Source organism: Sceloporus occidentalis, unplaced genomic scaffold (genome assembly GCF_023333645.1).
Source record: "Sceloporus occidentalis isolate IW3139 unplaced genomic scaffold, rSceOcc1.0.p SCAF_35, whole genome shotgun sequence".
NCBI classification, from domain to species: domain Eukaryota; kingdom Metazoa; phylum Chordata; class Lepidosauria; order Squamata; family Phrynosomatidae; genus Sceloporus; species Sceloporus occidentalis.
The window spans coordinates 5023635-5039927 of record NW_028317015.1 but is presented as its reverse complement, the minus strand read 5'-3'; the positions used below and the strand labels follow the sequence as shown (position 1 = coordinate 5039927).

The following is a 16293-nucleotide window of genomic DNA, read 5'->3' as shown; positions in this document are numbered from 1 at the left end:
AATCTAGCTTCATTTTTTATTTCTTGTTACAATATATTATTCCTCCCACATACATTGTGTCTTCACTATACCTGCACAATGTTTTGTTACTCTAAAGATGCCTGTAATACTTTTTGCTGACTCTGATGAAGATCATGCATGGTTGAAATGCTAGTCCCTTTTATGAGACTAATAAACACTTTGCTTATACATGAGTGTGCATGGTTACTCTCATTTGACATTGGCTCCATTCCTATGACAGGGAAACATAAAGAACTTGAGAAATACAGCAGGCAAGCGACGGTAATGGAGAACATAATTAATAAAACCGGAAAGCACGTCATGAACACTTACTAGAACGCTGATCGTATTCGTTACCAGGGTTTAATCAATGCAACAAACCCTTTATGGCTGCCAGTCAGAGAAACACAGCAGGCTCACAGCATCCAGAACAGATGCATGTACAAATATTTGGTATCCACGGACATGATCAAAAGAATATAATCTGAAATACTGACAGCAGAGAAAGCGTTTTATAGTTCATTTACAGCTGAAGATGGGGCATGATTTTCGGGGATAAGTGAGTTATAAGATAAAAGACTCGCCTCGGCAGCAAGAAGACAAAGGAAAATGCTTGAGGAGATGGGGCCACGGAGGGGACAGGTTGATGACTTGTAGGCTGTAAATAAACTTCACATCGTGTCTATGAAAACACACTTCTAATCATACTCTAACACACCGACTATAGAGGATTTAACGGTTTAGAAAAGAATGACTTGATATAGAATACGTTTGGTTATTGCTGAGCTGAGTTCTAAGAGCAAATCTTAGAACTCAGATTTTGTTTTTCACTATGTAAGGGTAAGACTTCAAAAGGTCTTAGATTGTAGTAACTTTACACTTCTGCTATATGAAAGGTATGTAGATATATTTACCTTGTTCCAAGAGCAATCTAAGACATCTGGATCCCATATTTTATATAAAAGGTACACTACATAGATCTTTAGGGAAATTGCATACTGCTGTGATGTGTTAAATAGCAGAAAAAAAATTATAGGCAAATATGCAATAAAACGTCCATTTACATTGAAAGACCAAAGCTTGCCTCCAGTGTTGGGTACACCTGCACATCATTGTACCAAATATTTAGGCATAAAGCTACACAACATGTACAAATGGAACACTTCTCCAGGGTACAATGACACACTGGGAACTGACGTCAGAAAGGCCATTTCAAGCCAGGAATATTATCGTTCATATAAATATGTCTCTCACGGAGCCGAGATGGAATAAATCACATGTCCGACGTTAGTCGGTGTACTGAGCTAAGACCAGCACAATAGCAGAGCCTACATGCTGTGAAAAAGCAATTACATTCAATTTAGTGGCTGATCTTCCGTCCTATTCTTCTGGTGTTTCGTTTTGTGAACTTGAAAGACTTGTGTCAAAGGCTTCAGCAAATTTAATAGGGTCTGCTTGTGCGGAGATTTAAAAAACCAAACAAAAAAAACAAACAATAACTATTTCAAAGGTAGAGGGTGCAAATGAAGATTTACGGGTCAAGATAGAACATAATGTTTTTTGTTTTTTTCTTACATTCTGATCCCATGGCTTACCGAAGAAGGCACAATACAAAATGTAAATCCTTGGGCAAACATGGAATTGCTGACTCAAAATGAAATGCATCCCCAGACTAGAACTTACAACTAACCCGATCTTTTGGAAAAGTAAGCAAGAGACAAACAGGATAATTTCTGATTTTGTTGGATTACAGTCATGTAACTTTGGTATCTACTGTCTCATAAACACTATATAATAGATTGTAAGCTCACAAGAGCAAGGTTACTGTTATTGTCATTTTTTGTAGCATGTCAAATGTAGTGTTACTGTTAATTTTCCAACACTTTTAAGGATCATTAACTAAGGATTTAAAAAATGACATTACATTTAATCATAAGTGCTGACTTTATAAACAAACGCCTTTGAAAGCATATGTAGCAGTGTTCCCTGTGTTGTGATTAAAATACCGTATTTGCCCGAATATAGGCCGCACTCCCCCCACTTTAAGTCTTTAAAGTGGGGGGCGCGGCCTATATTTGGGGTTTAGCGCAGGCATGCGCAATTCGTATCGCCCGACGCCCGGGACATGCAGTTCCGGGCGCCGGGCAGGCAGCAGGGTTAGGATACAGATCCCCCGCAGCGCTGCAGGGGAACTGGATCCTACTCTCCGATACGCTGAGACAGCCTCCGCTGCCAGCACTTCCCACGGGGGGAGTGCCGCCATGGGAGAATGTCTAAGCGCATCGCGCAGACGTTCAGCGGCTGCAGTGATGCGCGTAAACAACCTCCGCTGCCGGCACATCTGCTCGATGTGCCTAAACAATATCCCTTGCCGGGACTTCCCACGGGGAGTCCCGGCAAGGATATCGTTAACCCCTTCAATCCCCTATGCACGTACCGGTACGTCCAAAAAACGCATCCCAAGAATCCCCTATGGACGTACTGGTATGTCCAGCCCTTCTTGCAGTGTCAGGGACACATCCCTGCCGCTGCACGGGAGATCAGGCTGTCATTTGACAGCCTAGATTCCCCCCCCCTGACAGCAGAAGCCGGCATCGCTGTCTGATTTAAACTGTCCGATCGGGCATTCCCTTCCGGGTTGCGTCACTGCTGACGTAACCCGGAAGTTCATCGGACAGGATATCCCCTAGACGTTTTCCCAACTTTCCTAAATAGGTAAAGAAAGTTATTCCTGTACAGTTTTTTTTGTAGTTTCTTGGGCCTCATAATTTGTTCCCTCAGCACTGCTCTGCCCATAATGATTTTTATATCACCTCAATGATATAATGTATCTATTTACTGTATGATATCTAAGGCCAAGGCCGTGTTGTTTTTATGGGTATGCAGCCTAATAAGCCAAGAAACCACTCCATCTGAAGCCAAGATAAACAAAGTGGCACCCTTGCCTGAGCAAAAGCAATATTGGGTAATATTACATTCACATGACATAATTCTCATATTTTCCAATCAGAAATTGTTGGATCTGGAGTGGAAGAGTTAACTACTAACAGATATTTCAACCTGCTGGAAATAAGTCTTGCTCTAACATTCCCACAGCATATCTCAAGCCAAGAAAGCTGTTATTACTTCTCTCGCTCGCCTTCCCCATCGATCCAATCCGCACCATGCCTCTAATAGCCTTTGACAATACAGCTGACGAGCTTTTCAGAGTGGCGGTCTGTGCCGATTCTTTCCTGAATGTGCTGCTGATGGCAGCATGGAGAGATCAGTCCTATACTTGCAAGGCATGCCTTGAATGGGATTGTAACAAGCTGCTCAACCCCCATCCTCCCTGTGTTTCTACGCACCCTTCAGGAAACAGGATTCTGGAAGATAGGACGCAGGCAACGTTATTACTCCAACAATGGAAGAGTGAGTGAATAAGACAAAGGCTGGTTTATAAACGGGTACTGTAAGCCAAAAATCCAGATTGATACTTTCTTCTGCTTTTGTCCCCAACAGCAAGCTTTTTAAAGTCTCATTAGCTGTACTTCTTCATACAGCATACCACAATTAACCAAGTCAGTGTTTGGCAAATGGAAATAGCAGAATTGTATAAATCAACTATTTACAGAATATTAACCCTGAATTTGGCGCATCTGAAAGACGCATCTGAAATGCCATTTCAATGAAACCTATTTTGAATCTAACCCTCTGACACTGAACTCTATTTGACTTCCAAAGTACGCCCAGCTCTCATCGAAAATGACTTTATGCTCTTCACACTAAATGCTCACATGACCTACAATGAAAGCTCATTAGGAAGATAGACTTTAATGTCACAGTGACGGGGATTTGAAATTGAATACCAGAGAATCTGATAAGATCAAAAGATTGCAGATCTGGAGTATGTCTGATTTAATAATACAAATAAAATATGTAGCAGGGTGAAGGCTGAACATAAACTATTGCCATCACAGCTTTTAGCAGTCTAAATTTATTTAAACACCCTATTATGTTTGTTAGGTTTTTGCTCTGTTGTGTAATTGTTTTGGAGATAAGAGTATCTGTGACTCTGCAATGCACAATTAGCCTAATTAATTTCCTGTCTGTCTCTCCTTTCTTGTAAGCAACATGTAATAATTCAGGATTTAGAACATTCAAGCTGCCTTTAAGTAAGTACTACTTAACACCTTTGTTCTGTGTCCTGTGTAATAGCAGAACCATTTAACCTTTTACTATTTCATGGTGCTCTCTACTGAAGCCCATTTGATATAAAGCATTCTTACATACATGTCTTGCATGCATTTGGAACACTGATTGCTTAAACCCTATGTTCTTGACCGGTTAAGTTCATGTTAGGTTCATGCTTTTTTTCACTACAAAGTAAATTTCAAACTGCTAAGATACGGGTCAGCCTTTGCAACTATACATATCTGTATGAATACACATTTTTATTTATGTTTGCACAAATTCTTGTTAATACTGCATAATTTTTTTTGACCCCCCCCCCCCTGAAGTATCTGACAGTGGTAGCCGCTAGTATGAAAGTGCCAGGCCTACGCAGTCATTCCCAGTCCAAACCTGCTTCATAGGGGGAATGATAAAGCCACTACTGGTGGATTCAATTGGTAACTGTTCTTCCATTTGCACCCAATGAAATGTCTTCACCAAACCTGAGCCCATTTCTCTGTCCCAACCCAGCAGATAAAATGCACATTCCCCAATTCTCTATTTCAATTCCACTTTAACATCTATACACATTGTACACTATACAGTCACACAAATTTGCAGATTAGTTCTTTGAACCTGCGACCTTAAGTGAATAATTCCTTTTATTTGCTAACCTGCCCCCAGTTATGCACATCTGCCCCCAGATATGCCTTATATCCCTCCCATATGCCACTCTGTCCCCCCAACTTACCAATGCTTCCCCAGGCTCGTCCCCCGTACTTCAGACTCACTGGTGTCCAGTGGGGGCAGCGTGTAAAAAACATCTGCTGCCCGTTAGTTCCACTGGGGCTTCTATGACTGAGCACTGGAAGGTCATATCATGCCTGTGCTCAGTCATAGAAGCCCCGGCGGAAGTGCCGGCAGCCGCGCAGACATTGACCGGCTGCCAGAGAGGAGGATCCCTTGCAGCGCTTTAGGGGACGTGAATCCTGTTCTCTGGCAACCTCCGCTGATGCCGGCACCTCCGCCGGGGCTTCTATGATGGAGCAACAGAAGGTCATGTCACGCCGGCTCTCCGTCATAGAAGCCCCCAGAGGAAGTGCAGCCAGCATCGGAGAGGAGGATCCAGGTCTCCTGCAGTGCTGCGGGGTATCTGGATCTTAGTCTTGAAGTCAGACCTCTATTTGAGGTCTGATTAAAAGACGACCTTGAATACAAGACAAGGGAATTTTTCAGAGCATTAATGCTAGTACAGGTGAATGCTTCCCTTTTGGATTTATATATAGTATATATTTTTTTTTCCTAAAAATAAAAAAAGCTCCTTAATTGTAGCTGGTGATCACATTTTAATGACGTCAGTGTCCGTTACTTGCTGTGTGGATTCGGAAATAGAAAAGATTTTTGTGACTGATTGTTTTATGAGTCAAGCCTACAAATAGAAATGCCTTATTCTGATTGAAGGCTGACAGATTACCAAGCAGTGATGCCCAGCATGTGAGCAACACAGCGGTGTTCAAGCTTAAAAAGTTACCATCGTCATCACAAATTAACCTAGCAGCTGGAAGACATGACTCAAAAACATGATTGTTTTAACCACTTTGAAAAGGGAAATTACCATAAATATATACATTTTTCTGAAAAGGTAATTGATGCATGCAGAGATTTATTTATACATCTCTTGGTCTTTAAAGGTACAATACACACTGCGAGTGAAACAATCTGAAAACCATAAAATATTTCCGTTCTAAGCGATAAAGAACAGAGCTTATTTTAGTAAAATAATAATGTGCATTGAAAATACCCTATATGACCCCTTCTAATTATTGAAATCAAGCATATGGGCAGCAGAATAGGTTGTAATGAAGAGCTCCTGCCCTGCTAGATCAGCCCTGGCCCACTGTAAGTGCTATCATTGTGGAGGTGTCTCAGAGTAACAGCAGCTCAATCATGAAGCAGTAGACCATGAACACTCACAAGATAGTGTCCACTCGTTTTTGGACAACAATTTTTTTTTCTGCCCTTTCAGTTTGAATGAAATTCGGAAACACAATTTGCTGTGTCTCACCCTCACTCACTCTCTCATTCCCTCTCTCCCATGATCTATCAATGTCTCCCTACCTTCTCTGCCAAACGCTTCTGCAGCTCCACTTCTTCTCTTGCCTCTTCTTGTTCTGTCTTTCTTTGTCTGCTTCTCCTCTGTATCAGCTCCATTATCCTTTGCGGATTTGCGGAGTTAGAGAGTTGCAGAAACGCTTCACTTTCTCCACAAATCCGTCTCCAATATTCTGGCCTTTTGGAGTATTTCCACAAAAGGGAGGGGCCATGGCGTGCACCAAGGGCACCGCCTTTCTCCATTCCTCCAATTGGAATAAGAGCGAGCGCGTAAGAGCGTGAGAGAGAGGGCGTAAGAGCGTGAGAGAGAGGGCGTAAGAGCGTTAGAGCAACCAAAGCAGCAGAATACAAACGACAATTCAGCGCTTTCTGCTTTGTTTTCGTTTGTTTCGCAGGGGGTCCCTTCTCGTTTTCATTTATATAAATTAACAAAAGTTAGCCAATTTCGGTAAAACTGAAGTTTGTACAAATCCTAACGCACTTAGTCTAGTGGTAAGTGAGTGCTAAAACACACACTGTGTAAAAAAATTCCTGTCCTCTGTATCATGAATCACTACAGAGTTCCAAACTGAAACATCAGCATGAGCACTGTGTGTCGGGAGCTTCAAGAAATGGGTTTTAATGGCTGAGCAGCTGTACAGGAAGATCACTATATGCAATGCCAAGCGTTGGTTGTCGATACAGATAAAGTGTGTTAACGCAATGTTCTAGAACTATAAAGGCAAGCGTAGCCAACCCTAGAGAGGTCGGCATCTTTGGTCCAATAAAAGACAGTGTGTGTGTTTAAGAAACAAAGCTGTATCTGTATGTGAAAGACATTTACACTTACATATCTAGATGTCTCTTCAAGATTCTGGTCATTCATGTCTTTAGGAATAATCCTGGTTGCCCGCTGTCCCTTAGCAAATGGTTTTGGGAGTTGACCTCTGAACTCTGACTGGATGAATTGAAGTTGCCAACTATAACATTTACAAACAAAAAAACAGCATAAGGGTGAAATATGAAATTTAAAAAGAAGTAGGGTGCTCACTAAGCACCTATATTTGTCTCATTTCTTCAAGAAAAGGTCCAGACATTAAGCCAAAGCACACATTCTCATTTTACAGGAGACGTTCTGGTTGCTAAAAGCAGAAACCAGTAAATTAGTAAAAGTAATCAGCATTTTCAGAACAACAGTGCAGCCACACATAACGAACTTGCATTTGAGTGCAAAAAATGCGTTGCCAATAGATTAAAAAAAACTGAGAAAATAGGGACCTTTCTCATAAAAAAAAGCCTTACGAATGTACCAAAGATCAGTGGCAGTCACTTAAGGGAAAAGAAGGCTTGCATTTGCATGGTTTATGTCTTTCCCTTCAACTAGCTTTAATTAACAGCAACACGATGGCTGAAAAGATCTGAATATTGTAAAAAAAAAACTGTAACGGACTCATGAAAAAGCTCACTGAATAGAAATGGTAGATGTAGGAAAAAACCAAAATGCATGGAGCAGCACATTCCAAATAAACGGATCATGCACAATAGGTGAACAGACAACAGAGAATTGGGAAATCCAGGCTTTACATGGTAATTATACATACTATCAAGTGATATCATACAGCCTCGCGGAGAACTCACTGGTCTGGCAGGAGGAAGCTGCTGGGGAAACGGTACCATTCCTTTCCCACGCACACGTTGACCGTCCTCCCTTCTGGCACCGTGTGGATTGTTGCGTCTTTGGAAATCCGATGGAATTCAGGATACAGGTCCAAGGGCCCATGGTAACCTGGAAATTAAAGGAGGCTGAAGATGCTTATTGGATAACAATGATACAAACCACATCACCCTGTGTTTAGTGTTTAGGTTAGATGATTACCAGATACAAAATGTTTATCTCTGACCTTTCCATATTGGCTATATACTACCTAGTCACTATTTATTGGAACACAAATTAAGATCATTTTACTTTTAAAGGACATATACCTCACACTTAGTATTTAACCAAAGCAAGTTGCAGGTTTATGACACTCATGAGAAGTGGGGTATATATGGGGTAGGTGTCGTAAGCCTGACCCAGGGCCGCCCAAAATGTGCTCCCTAGACCTACATTGTCTTTGTCATTCTGTGCTGACCTCCTTTGTGCATGCTACAAGGCTATAACATCAGTAGCGGGTGCTTAAGAGTTACTACAGAGGTCTTCACAGATCAACAAAGTATAAGATTCAGGGGAGATCTCACCATTTGGGTCATTGAGAGCTACAAAGGTCAATTCTCAAAACGGCCATCGGCTGCTCAGAGAGTGGCCCACAGACTGACACCCCAGACCTAGGCGGTCATGAGTGTAGCGCTGCTTTAAAGCCTTTGACTGTTATATTCAGGTAAGAACCTGAAGAAGTCCTTTTTCCTATACCTTACCGACACCAAGGATGAATGGGAGAGGTATTTGGAGTCTTGTTATATTATCAACATGCTAACAACGAGCATTATTATTCTTATTATTTCAAAGTCACAGAGTTCACACAATATCTATGTAGGCATACTATTCTATTAGAAATCTTACAGAAACGAATGCACAACACGAACAACAGGAAGCTGGAGGTCTCCGTGGGAGTCAAAAAATAAAGATTCCAACTCCACAATATGTAATAATTGCTTATTCATTGTTGAATTATAATACACCACACGATATGCAGCATCAGGGTATCACAACACACAAGGAACACATGGTGAAAACCACCTAACGTGTTTCGCGCTGAACTCAGCACTTATTTATAGGTCATTTTACAGAAACTGACAATTAACATGAGTAAACAAGATATTTACAGTGACCTCACCAAGAATACTTAATCTCTATATTATGATGATAGCTACAAGAGATAAAAAAAATATGTGTATAGACAGTACGGTCTATATATGATATGAACAAGATGTCCTTTATGGTGACTTCCCAAAGGCTGAAATTTCAATGGCACTCACCTCTGAACAGAGCTACGGAACGGGAGAAAGACAGGAGACCAAACAGGAAAACAAATCCCAGGGCCAGCCAGTTGGAAGATACGGTGTAATGTTCCAGGCGATATCGTTGGAATACGAAATGGTAGCATTTCTAAAGAAGAAGATCCAGTGTTAGTATGGCAGACTGCCCCAACGGCATAGATGAAGATGAAAATAAAAATAGGTAGTATCCTCGCATTTTATTTTTAAGAGAACCTAAATGCATTTTCATACAAACAAGAGGCTAAACTGAAATTCAGGTACACTCCCATCTTGATTTTATGTGAAAAAGTTGTTTTTTCGGTAGTTTTAGACTTACGGCTCTAATTTCTTCAGGAAGGTTATTCAAAGTTTGTGAAATTATATAGGTGTAGGAATGATGCCCAGCTTCCTTCTTCCAGCGTAATGTTGAATTATTTGCTGGATAACATTTGTGGAGTGAGCATACGGCACAGTTTTCAGAGAACTCAAAAACAAAATAATACGAGGCATGTGGAAAGTCTAACTGGATTTAATGGAGATTCACATTTAAAATGTAAGCATTCCAGTTCACAAAATAATTCTCTAAAGATTTGAAGACAATATGTTTAAGATATCTCTGGCATATAACACGGATCACCATTCACTTCCATAGTGAAGCTGTGATTTCAAAACATTCACAAGAAGTGAGAAGAATGTAAGAACAGTAACTGTACAATGAAACCGGAGTTCACATATAGTAGCAGCAGCAGGAGAGATGCACAGTTATTGTACTTGTCTTCCTTTTATATTATGTCTCTTTCCATGTTGAAATTCCCTTTTTCAGAGCATAAAATAGGCTTAACAAAATATTTACTTTACCGACAAACTCACATTTGGATGAAAATGTAACAGATACTTTTTTCTCTAGCTAAATGTTATATTCTATGTAATACCAAGATATCCCTGGGCGTCCTACCACAAAAATGGTGATTTTTGCTCATCAGTTCCACCAAACATTCAGTGCCCTTTCAACATATGCACTTTTAATATCAATAAACGTGTGATCATAAACTAAATAAATGAATTCTTCTTCTTTGAAATCCTCTACCCACACAAATCATCAGTTCACAACAACACATAACCGTTAGCCATGCCTCTCCTCGTTTGGCCATTTCAATTGACGGGAGGGATGCTCATATCACCCTTCACACTTTGTGCGACGGCCGACTCCTACACGTTTGCACCAAAGAAAACGTTACATACAGTTCTGGAACTCATTTTACGAAAGAGGTCTGATTACCTCAAAAGCACAGTGTTACGGTAGTTCTATGGGTTTGTCTCATTAATCCATTTCATTTTGGATTGTGGTGTCAAAGGGATTTATATTACTGCACAATTATACCACAACTGCTCTGGTTAGTGTGTGTGCTTAAGTTCTTCAGAACAGGGACATATAGGCGAACACGTCATTAAGTGATTATCACATACAAATAACATACATAGCAAACAAGATATTTAAAGTCAATAATGTCCATAATGTTCTGATAGTTCTGTTCATTGTAGTTTAAGTTAATTACACAGCAGAGTAACAGCAATGGATAGATTTGTGTTCTAACCTAATTAGAAATTCAGTATCTGCAAATATTTCAAGTTATTATTTCCTTTACATTTCTAGAAGCGAAGGAGTTACTCCACTTCTTTACAACACTTTAATACCCTCTCGACACGCATCATACGATTGAGCACTTGAAATGGTCTTTTATAGTGAGACATTTTCTGCCGTTGAAAAAGGGACTTCTTATTGTTCAGCTCAAAGCATCCTCTGGCCTGTAAACGCTGAACAACTCTAATGGATAGATGCAAAATACATAATAATAGGGCCACGACAATGAAAAACAAGGGTTCTGTGAGGAATAGAGTAGCAATTTAGATCCACACTGTATGTATGGGCTATTTAAAATTTGCAAAGGCATCTGATGCAGAACGTAATGGAATGCTGGCACCATTAACAATGACCTCATACCACAGAATTACAAATTGTATATTGTTCTGTATATTTTATTTTAAAACTTGAAACTCAAACTCAACTATTGTACAATACAGAAAAGTTGTTTTAAAGATCGCTTCCAGTAGTGACCAGAAGGTTGCTGTGTAGGAGCACAAAAGTATTGGGACACAGACCATTACACCAACAGGGACTATGATGACACAGCATTCTAAATACAGAGACATTAATATGTAGTTGCCCCTCCCCCTTTAAAGCTGTAACAGCTTCCACTCTTCTAAGAAGTCTTTCCACAAGGTTTTGGAGTGTTCCTGCGCAAATTTATTCCCATTCATCCAGTAGAGCATTTGTGAGGTCGGTCGCTGATATTGTTATTGATTTTTTTTTGTCCAGTTTTGGTGTGTTAACACACCAAAATCGGACAGAAACATTCAATAACAATATTAATATATATATATATATATATATATGATTGCTAACAGCAATCACACTCCCATCATCGCCCAGGCAACCAGTACATGCTAGAACCTGGGCATGATAGGAGTGTGATTGCTGTTAACAACCATATATATATTAATATTGTTATTTTTTTTCCGTCCAATGTTGTAAAAGTGTGTTTAATTTTTTTAAACATTTAATAGGTGGGGGGGTCATTTTCGGTTTCGGCCAAGTGAATCCTGAATTTTTGGTTTTGGTCCAGAATTTTCATTTCGGTGAATCCCTAGCTAAATCCATTTCCCTTATTATTTCAATGTGTAAATACGACAACATAGGATAATCAATTATTAGTAAATTTAAAATATCTATTTTTCTGGAAATTGGCAGATCCTGTTTAACTCTGCAGTCACTCAAAAAAGACACAATACACTCATTCATGCAAAATCTTAAAAGCCTTAATTTTGACATCTCCAGAGTTTTTAAAAATAAATAACTTTTCTTGTTTTACTGAACAAACTATAAAATACAATTATTGTTCCAATTGCACAGGTGCAGCGAGTAACCAAAGAAAAAGTTATTTTATGTTTGACACTGACTTTTCATGAACGGAAAACACCTTTTAAACTGTGCTGAGTATTCAGTTTATTTTATCAGCCCATAGCTCTCGCTAATCTTCATTTTATTGCTGGTATGTACAAGTAGCCCTGGAGTAGTTGCATGCAAGGAACCGGATATATTTATATGTGTTAGCCCAACAAAACATTTGTTAGCACATCGCATATTCAAGTGAATCTAAGCCACAAAGTCCAAATACTACACACAAACTGAGGACAGGCAATTACCATTAATAAACCTATGATCATTCTGGAATGGGAACTATACATCACCTGAAGTGCAGAAAGAGCAACAGCTCCACAGAGGCAGATGAGGGGGTAGATGGGAAATAGAAACCTCTCCTCTTTATGTGGCTGAGTGAAGAAGATCAGAATCCAGATATACATAGGGGCCAACGTCAGCCAATAGGGTCTTCCAAGGTTCTGAACTGCTGAATCAACCACATGGTTTTATTAAACACAATTTTCAAAACACACAGATGCTTTTGCATGGAACCTTTAGAAACCCCCAAGAAGACTACCCAGACCAAATATTTTTATATAAAGAGAACTCAATCATGTTACATAGGTCCTTACTGTTAATTTTTTGCAATAGATGTTCCATCAGTGCCGTCAAGGGCAATACAAAGAGGGCCATAATAAACACCACGTTAAAATTCAGGAAGCCATTGATGAAGTAGAACGTCCAAGGTTCGGTGCCTGTAAATAAAAATGAATTACAGCACTGTGAGACAGGTAATTATCACCCAGGCATTTAGGAATTAAGGTGATTAAAACATATTCAACTTCTGCATAGTTACCCATTATCTTTTACATAAATTCATTCTATAGAAGAAATATAGGACATGAAGGTAGATTAACTGGGCTTCCATAAACCTGATACGGGTTTGATCACGGGGACAGCCATACACTTTTCCTATGTTTATGTTACACTTATATAGCTCCCGATTACCTTTCCGATTCACATCCCATATGGATCCCACCCCTACTCTTTGCTGACAGCAACACCCTAGAATATAACACCTGATGATGATTCAAAGAAGCTTAACATGGACTACCTACCGGAAACATAGAGGAAGAGAAAATAGATATAGACATATGGATGGCATACAGGCAAGAATCTGCTTATATATAGGTAGTCATTACTCATATTGATTAGCTTTTCATATAAATGATATTTAGTAAATATATCAATGCTTTCTATTTTTACTTATTTTACATTTTCGTGTATTGTGCTGCAGGTAAATTGGAAAATATCATGATGGGAATTTAAACAGCAAGGTTTATTCGGCTCCTCTCCATTTCCTGACATTGGCACTCGTATTCAGGCTTCTGTACAGTTTTATTTATTTAAGGACACAAAACTCTAAAATTAACTTTATGGTTCAGTTTCTCTGAGTACTTAAAGAAACACTCTTTAATGTATCTTTACAAATTCTTTACGAATTCATTGTATTCCTTCAGGAAATGCATGTGAGGATTTGGCAGAATCCAGACCCTCGTGCGCAGGGATTTCAATGGGGGGGGGGATTTCTTGCCATTGATTGGCTGCTTCAAACAGTCAATCATTGCCAAGACACTTCAAGCCACAGAGGTAGAGGAGGGTGGCAGCAGCAGAGCAGCAACTTCTATATTAAGTGTTTGTTTTATTTTTTCATGCCCACAGAATACTTTAATATACATTCTTCCTTAGCCGCAGGGATGTGTTTTCATCGGTTCACCTGAATCCTGCCTGATTTAGGTCATATCGACCTTCAACAATTCTTACTTTGTAAAATACACATTTTGTATTTCCTAAGATGCCCCAACAGAATCATCTCCACATTATTCTTGAGAAAGTGAGAATTCTTACATGGGAATTCCTTTTCCTTGTCCATTTCCAAGGTGGCACAAGAGAAGAAGGCTCCGCCTACCAGGTAGGGCAGGAAATACTATAAAAAAAGGAGACCTCCCCCTTCCTCCCCAGTGTGGTTAAAAAGAAAGACTCAGACAAATAATAGACAAGCAAAAGTAAATTTAATGGGTGGGAGTAAAAGTGTGCCACCTTGGAAATGGACAAGGAAAATGAATTCCCAGGTAAGAATTCTCACTTTCCTTGCCATTCCAGGTGGCACAGGAGAAGAATTAGCGAGATAGGGAGGGAAGGATTCCAGTCTGCAGGACACGACAACCAAATTGAGACTCGTCAGAGAGATGAAGATTCAGCCTGTAGTGCCTTACGAACGTATGAATTGACCTCCAGGTTGCTGTCTTGCAAATGAGAGACGGATTCACCCCGGAGAGTTCAGCCCAGGAAGTCGAGACGGATCTGGTCGAGTGTGCCTTCAGGCCGGAGGGAGGTACTCTTCCCGCGGAGATGTAACATAAGGTGATTGCATCCTTAAGCCAGCGGCTTATGGAAGCCCTGGATACTGCTCTGCCCTTGAGGGTCCCCGCAAAGGACAGGAAGAGAGCGTTGGATTTCTTCCAGGCAGACGCGAGAGATAAGACAGGATACACCTCTGCAGGTCTAGCGAGTGGAGTTCCAGCTCCATGGGATTCTTGGGATCCGGACATAAAGTAGGTAAGACGATCTCCTGATCCGAATGGAAAGGTGAGACTACTTTAGGGAGAAACTCTGGTGGTAAACGGAGGATAATGCAGTCCGGCAGAATCCTGAGAAAAGGCTCCACTCTGGAGAGACCCGGGAGCTCACTCACCCTCCTAGCGGAAGTGAGGGCTACTAGAAGGACAACCTTGTAGGTGAGCAGCTTTAGAGAGGTATCCTCCAGAGGCTCAAAAGGAGACGTGGTGAGTTGGTGCAACACGAGGTTAAGGTCCCAAGGTGGAACCGACGGACGGAGCCTAGGGCGAAGTCTGCACATCCCCTTAGAAAATCTGGAGATCCAGGGATGGGAAGCCAGATTGGAGTCCAAGAAGTTGCTGAGAGCGGAGATCTGGACCTTGATAGTAGCAGGTTGTAACCCCTTATCAAAGCCGTCTTGTAAAAAGCGCAGCACCTCACGGATGGATGGAGAGGATACTTCGTGCCCATTGCACCAGGTGATGAACATTTCCCAAACCTTCTGGTATTTAGCAGCCGTAGTTTTCTTGCGGCTGGAGAGAATCGTTTCCACTACTGATGAAGTTAATCCCCTTGAGGTCAGGATCTCCCTTTCAGAAGCCATGCTGAGAGGTTGAGCCGGGAGGGATCTGGGTGGAGAACAGGGCCTTGAACGAGAATATCCTTCACCTGCGGAAGAAGCATGGGCTCGTCTACGGCCAGGTTGGTAAGGTCCGAAAGGAACAACCAGGATGACACTTTGAGGGTTTTCCCGAATCTTCCGGAGCACTCTGGAGATAAGGGGAAGCGGAGGAAAAACATACGCGAGATCGAAGTCCCAGGTCTGCGAGAGTGCTTCCAGGGCTCGGGGACGGCCGACTGGAGAGAGAGAAAAAAAAACTCCTTTACCTGTTTGTTTAGGTGCGTGGCCATCAGGTCTATCTGAGGAGTACCCCATTTCTTTGTGATGAAGGCGAAGACCCTTTTGTTTAAGGACCATTCTCCCGGAAGTACTGAGTTCCTGCTGAGGTAATCCGCCTCCTGATTCAGTGAACCCTTGAGATGAACCGCGGAGAGAGTGCAGTGACTGAACTCCGCCCATCGGCAGATCTGAGCGGTCAGGGTCTGCAGGCGCCTGCTTCTGGTGCCACCTTGTTTGGAAAGATAGGCCACAACGGTGACGTTGTCTGAAAGGATCCTGATGGACTTGTGTCGCAGGATTGTAGACCAGAACCTTAGAGCCCTCCAGACCGCTAACAGTTCTAGAAAATTGATGTGCAGGTCTGATTCCTGAGGAGACCAAGTTCCCTGGGTAATATTGCTTCCCATAACCGCACCCCAGCCTCTCAAACTGGCGTCGGTGGAAATTACCACCCAGTCTCTCGTCTGCCAAGAGAGCCCCTGTGAAAGATTCTTGGCTGTCAGCCACCATCGGAGTGACTCCCGAACGAAGGGAGAAAGTCGGACCTCTTGAAATGGCAGTAAACGATCCTCTG

General features: G+C 41.2%; 1 protein-coding gene across 1 annotated transcript in view; it reads right to left on the bottom strand.

The window, feature by feature from the left end:
• LOC149298007 (alpha-1,2-mannosyltransferase ALG9-like) overlaps positions 1 to 16293 on the bottom strand; it is a 45577-nt gene that overhangs the window by 12930 nt on the left and 16354 nt on the right. The window contains exons 9-13 of the mRNA XM_089487869.1: positions 12832 to 12954; positions 12529 to 12683; positions 9220 to 9349; positions 7882 to 8029; positions 7094 to 7223 (exon numbers count right to left, since the gene is read on the bottom strand). Of these exons, the coding sequence (XP_089343995.1) occupies positions 7094 to 7223; positions 7882 to 8029; positions 9220 to 9349; positions 12529 to 12683; positions 12832 to 12954 (686 nt within the window). The remainder of the gene's footprint in view (positions 1 to 7093; positions 7224 to 7881; positions 8030 to 9219; positions 9350 to 12528; positions 12684 to 12831; positions 12955 to 16293) is intronic.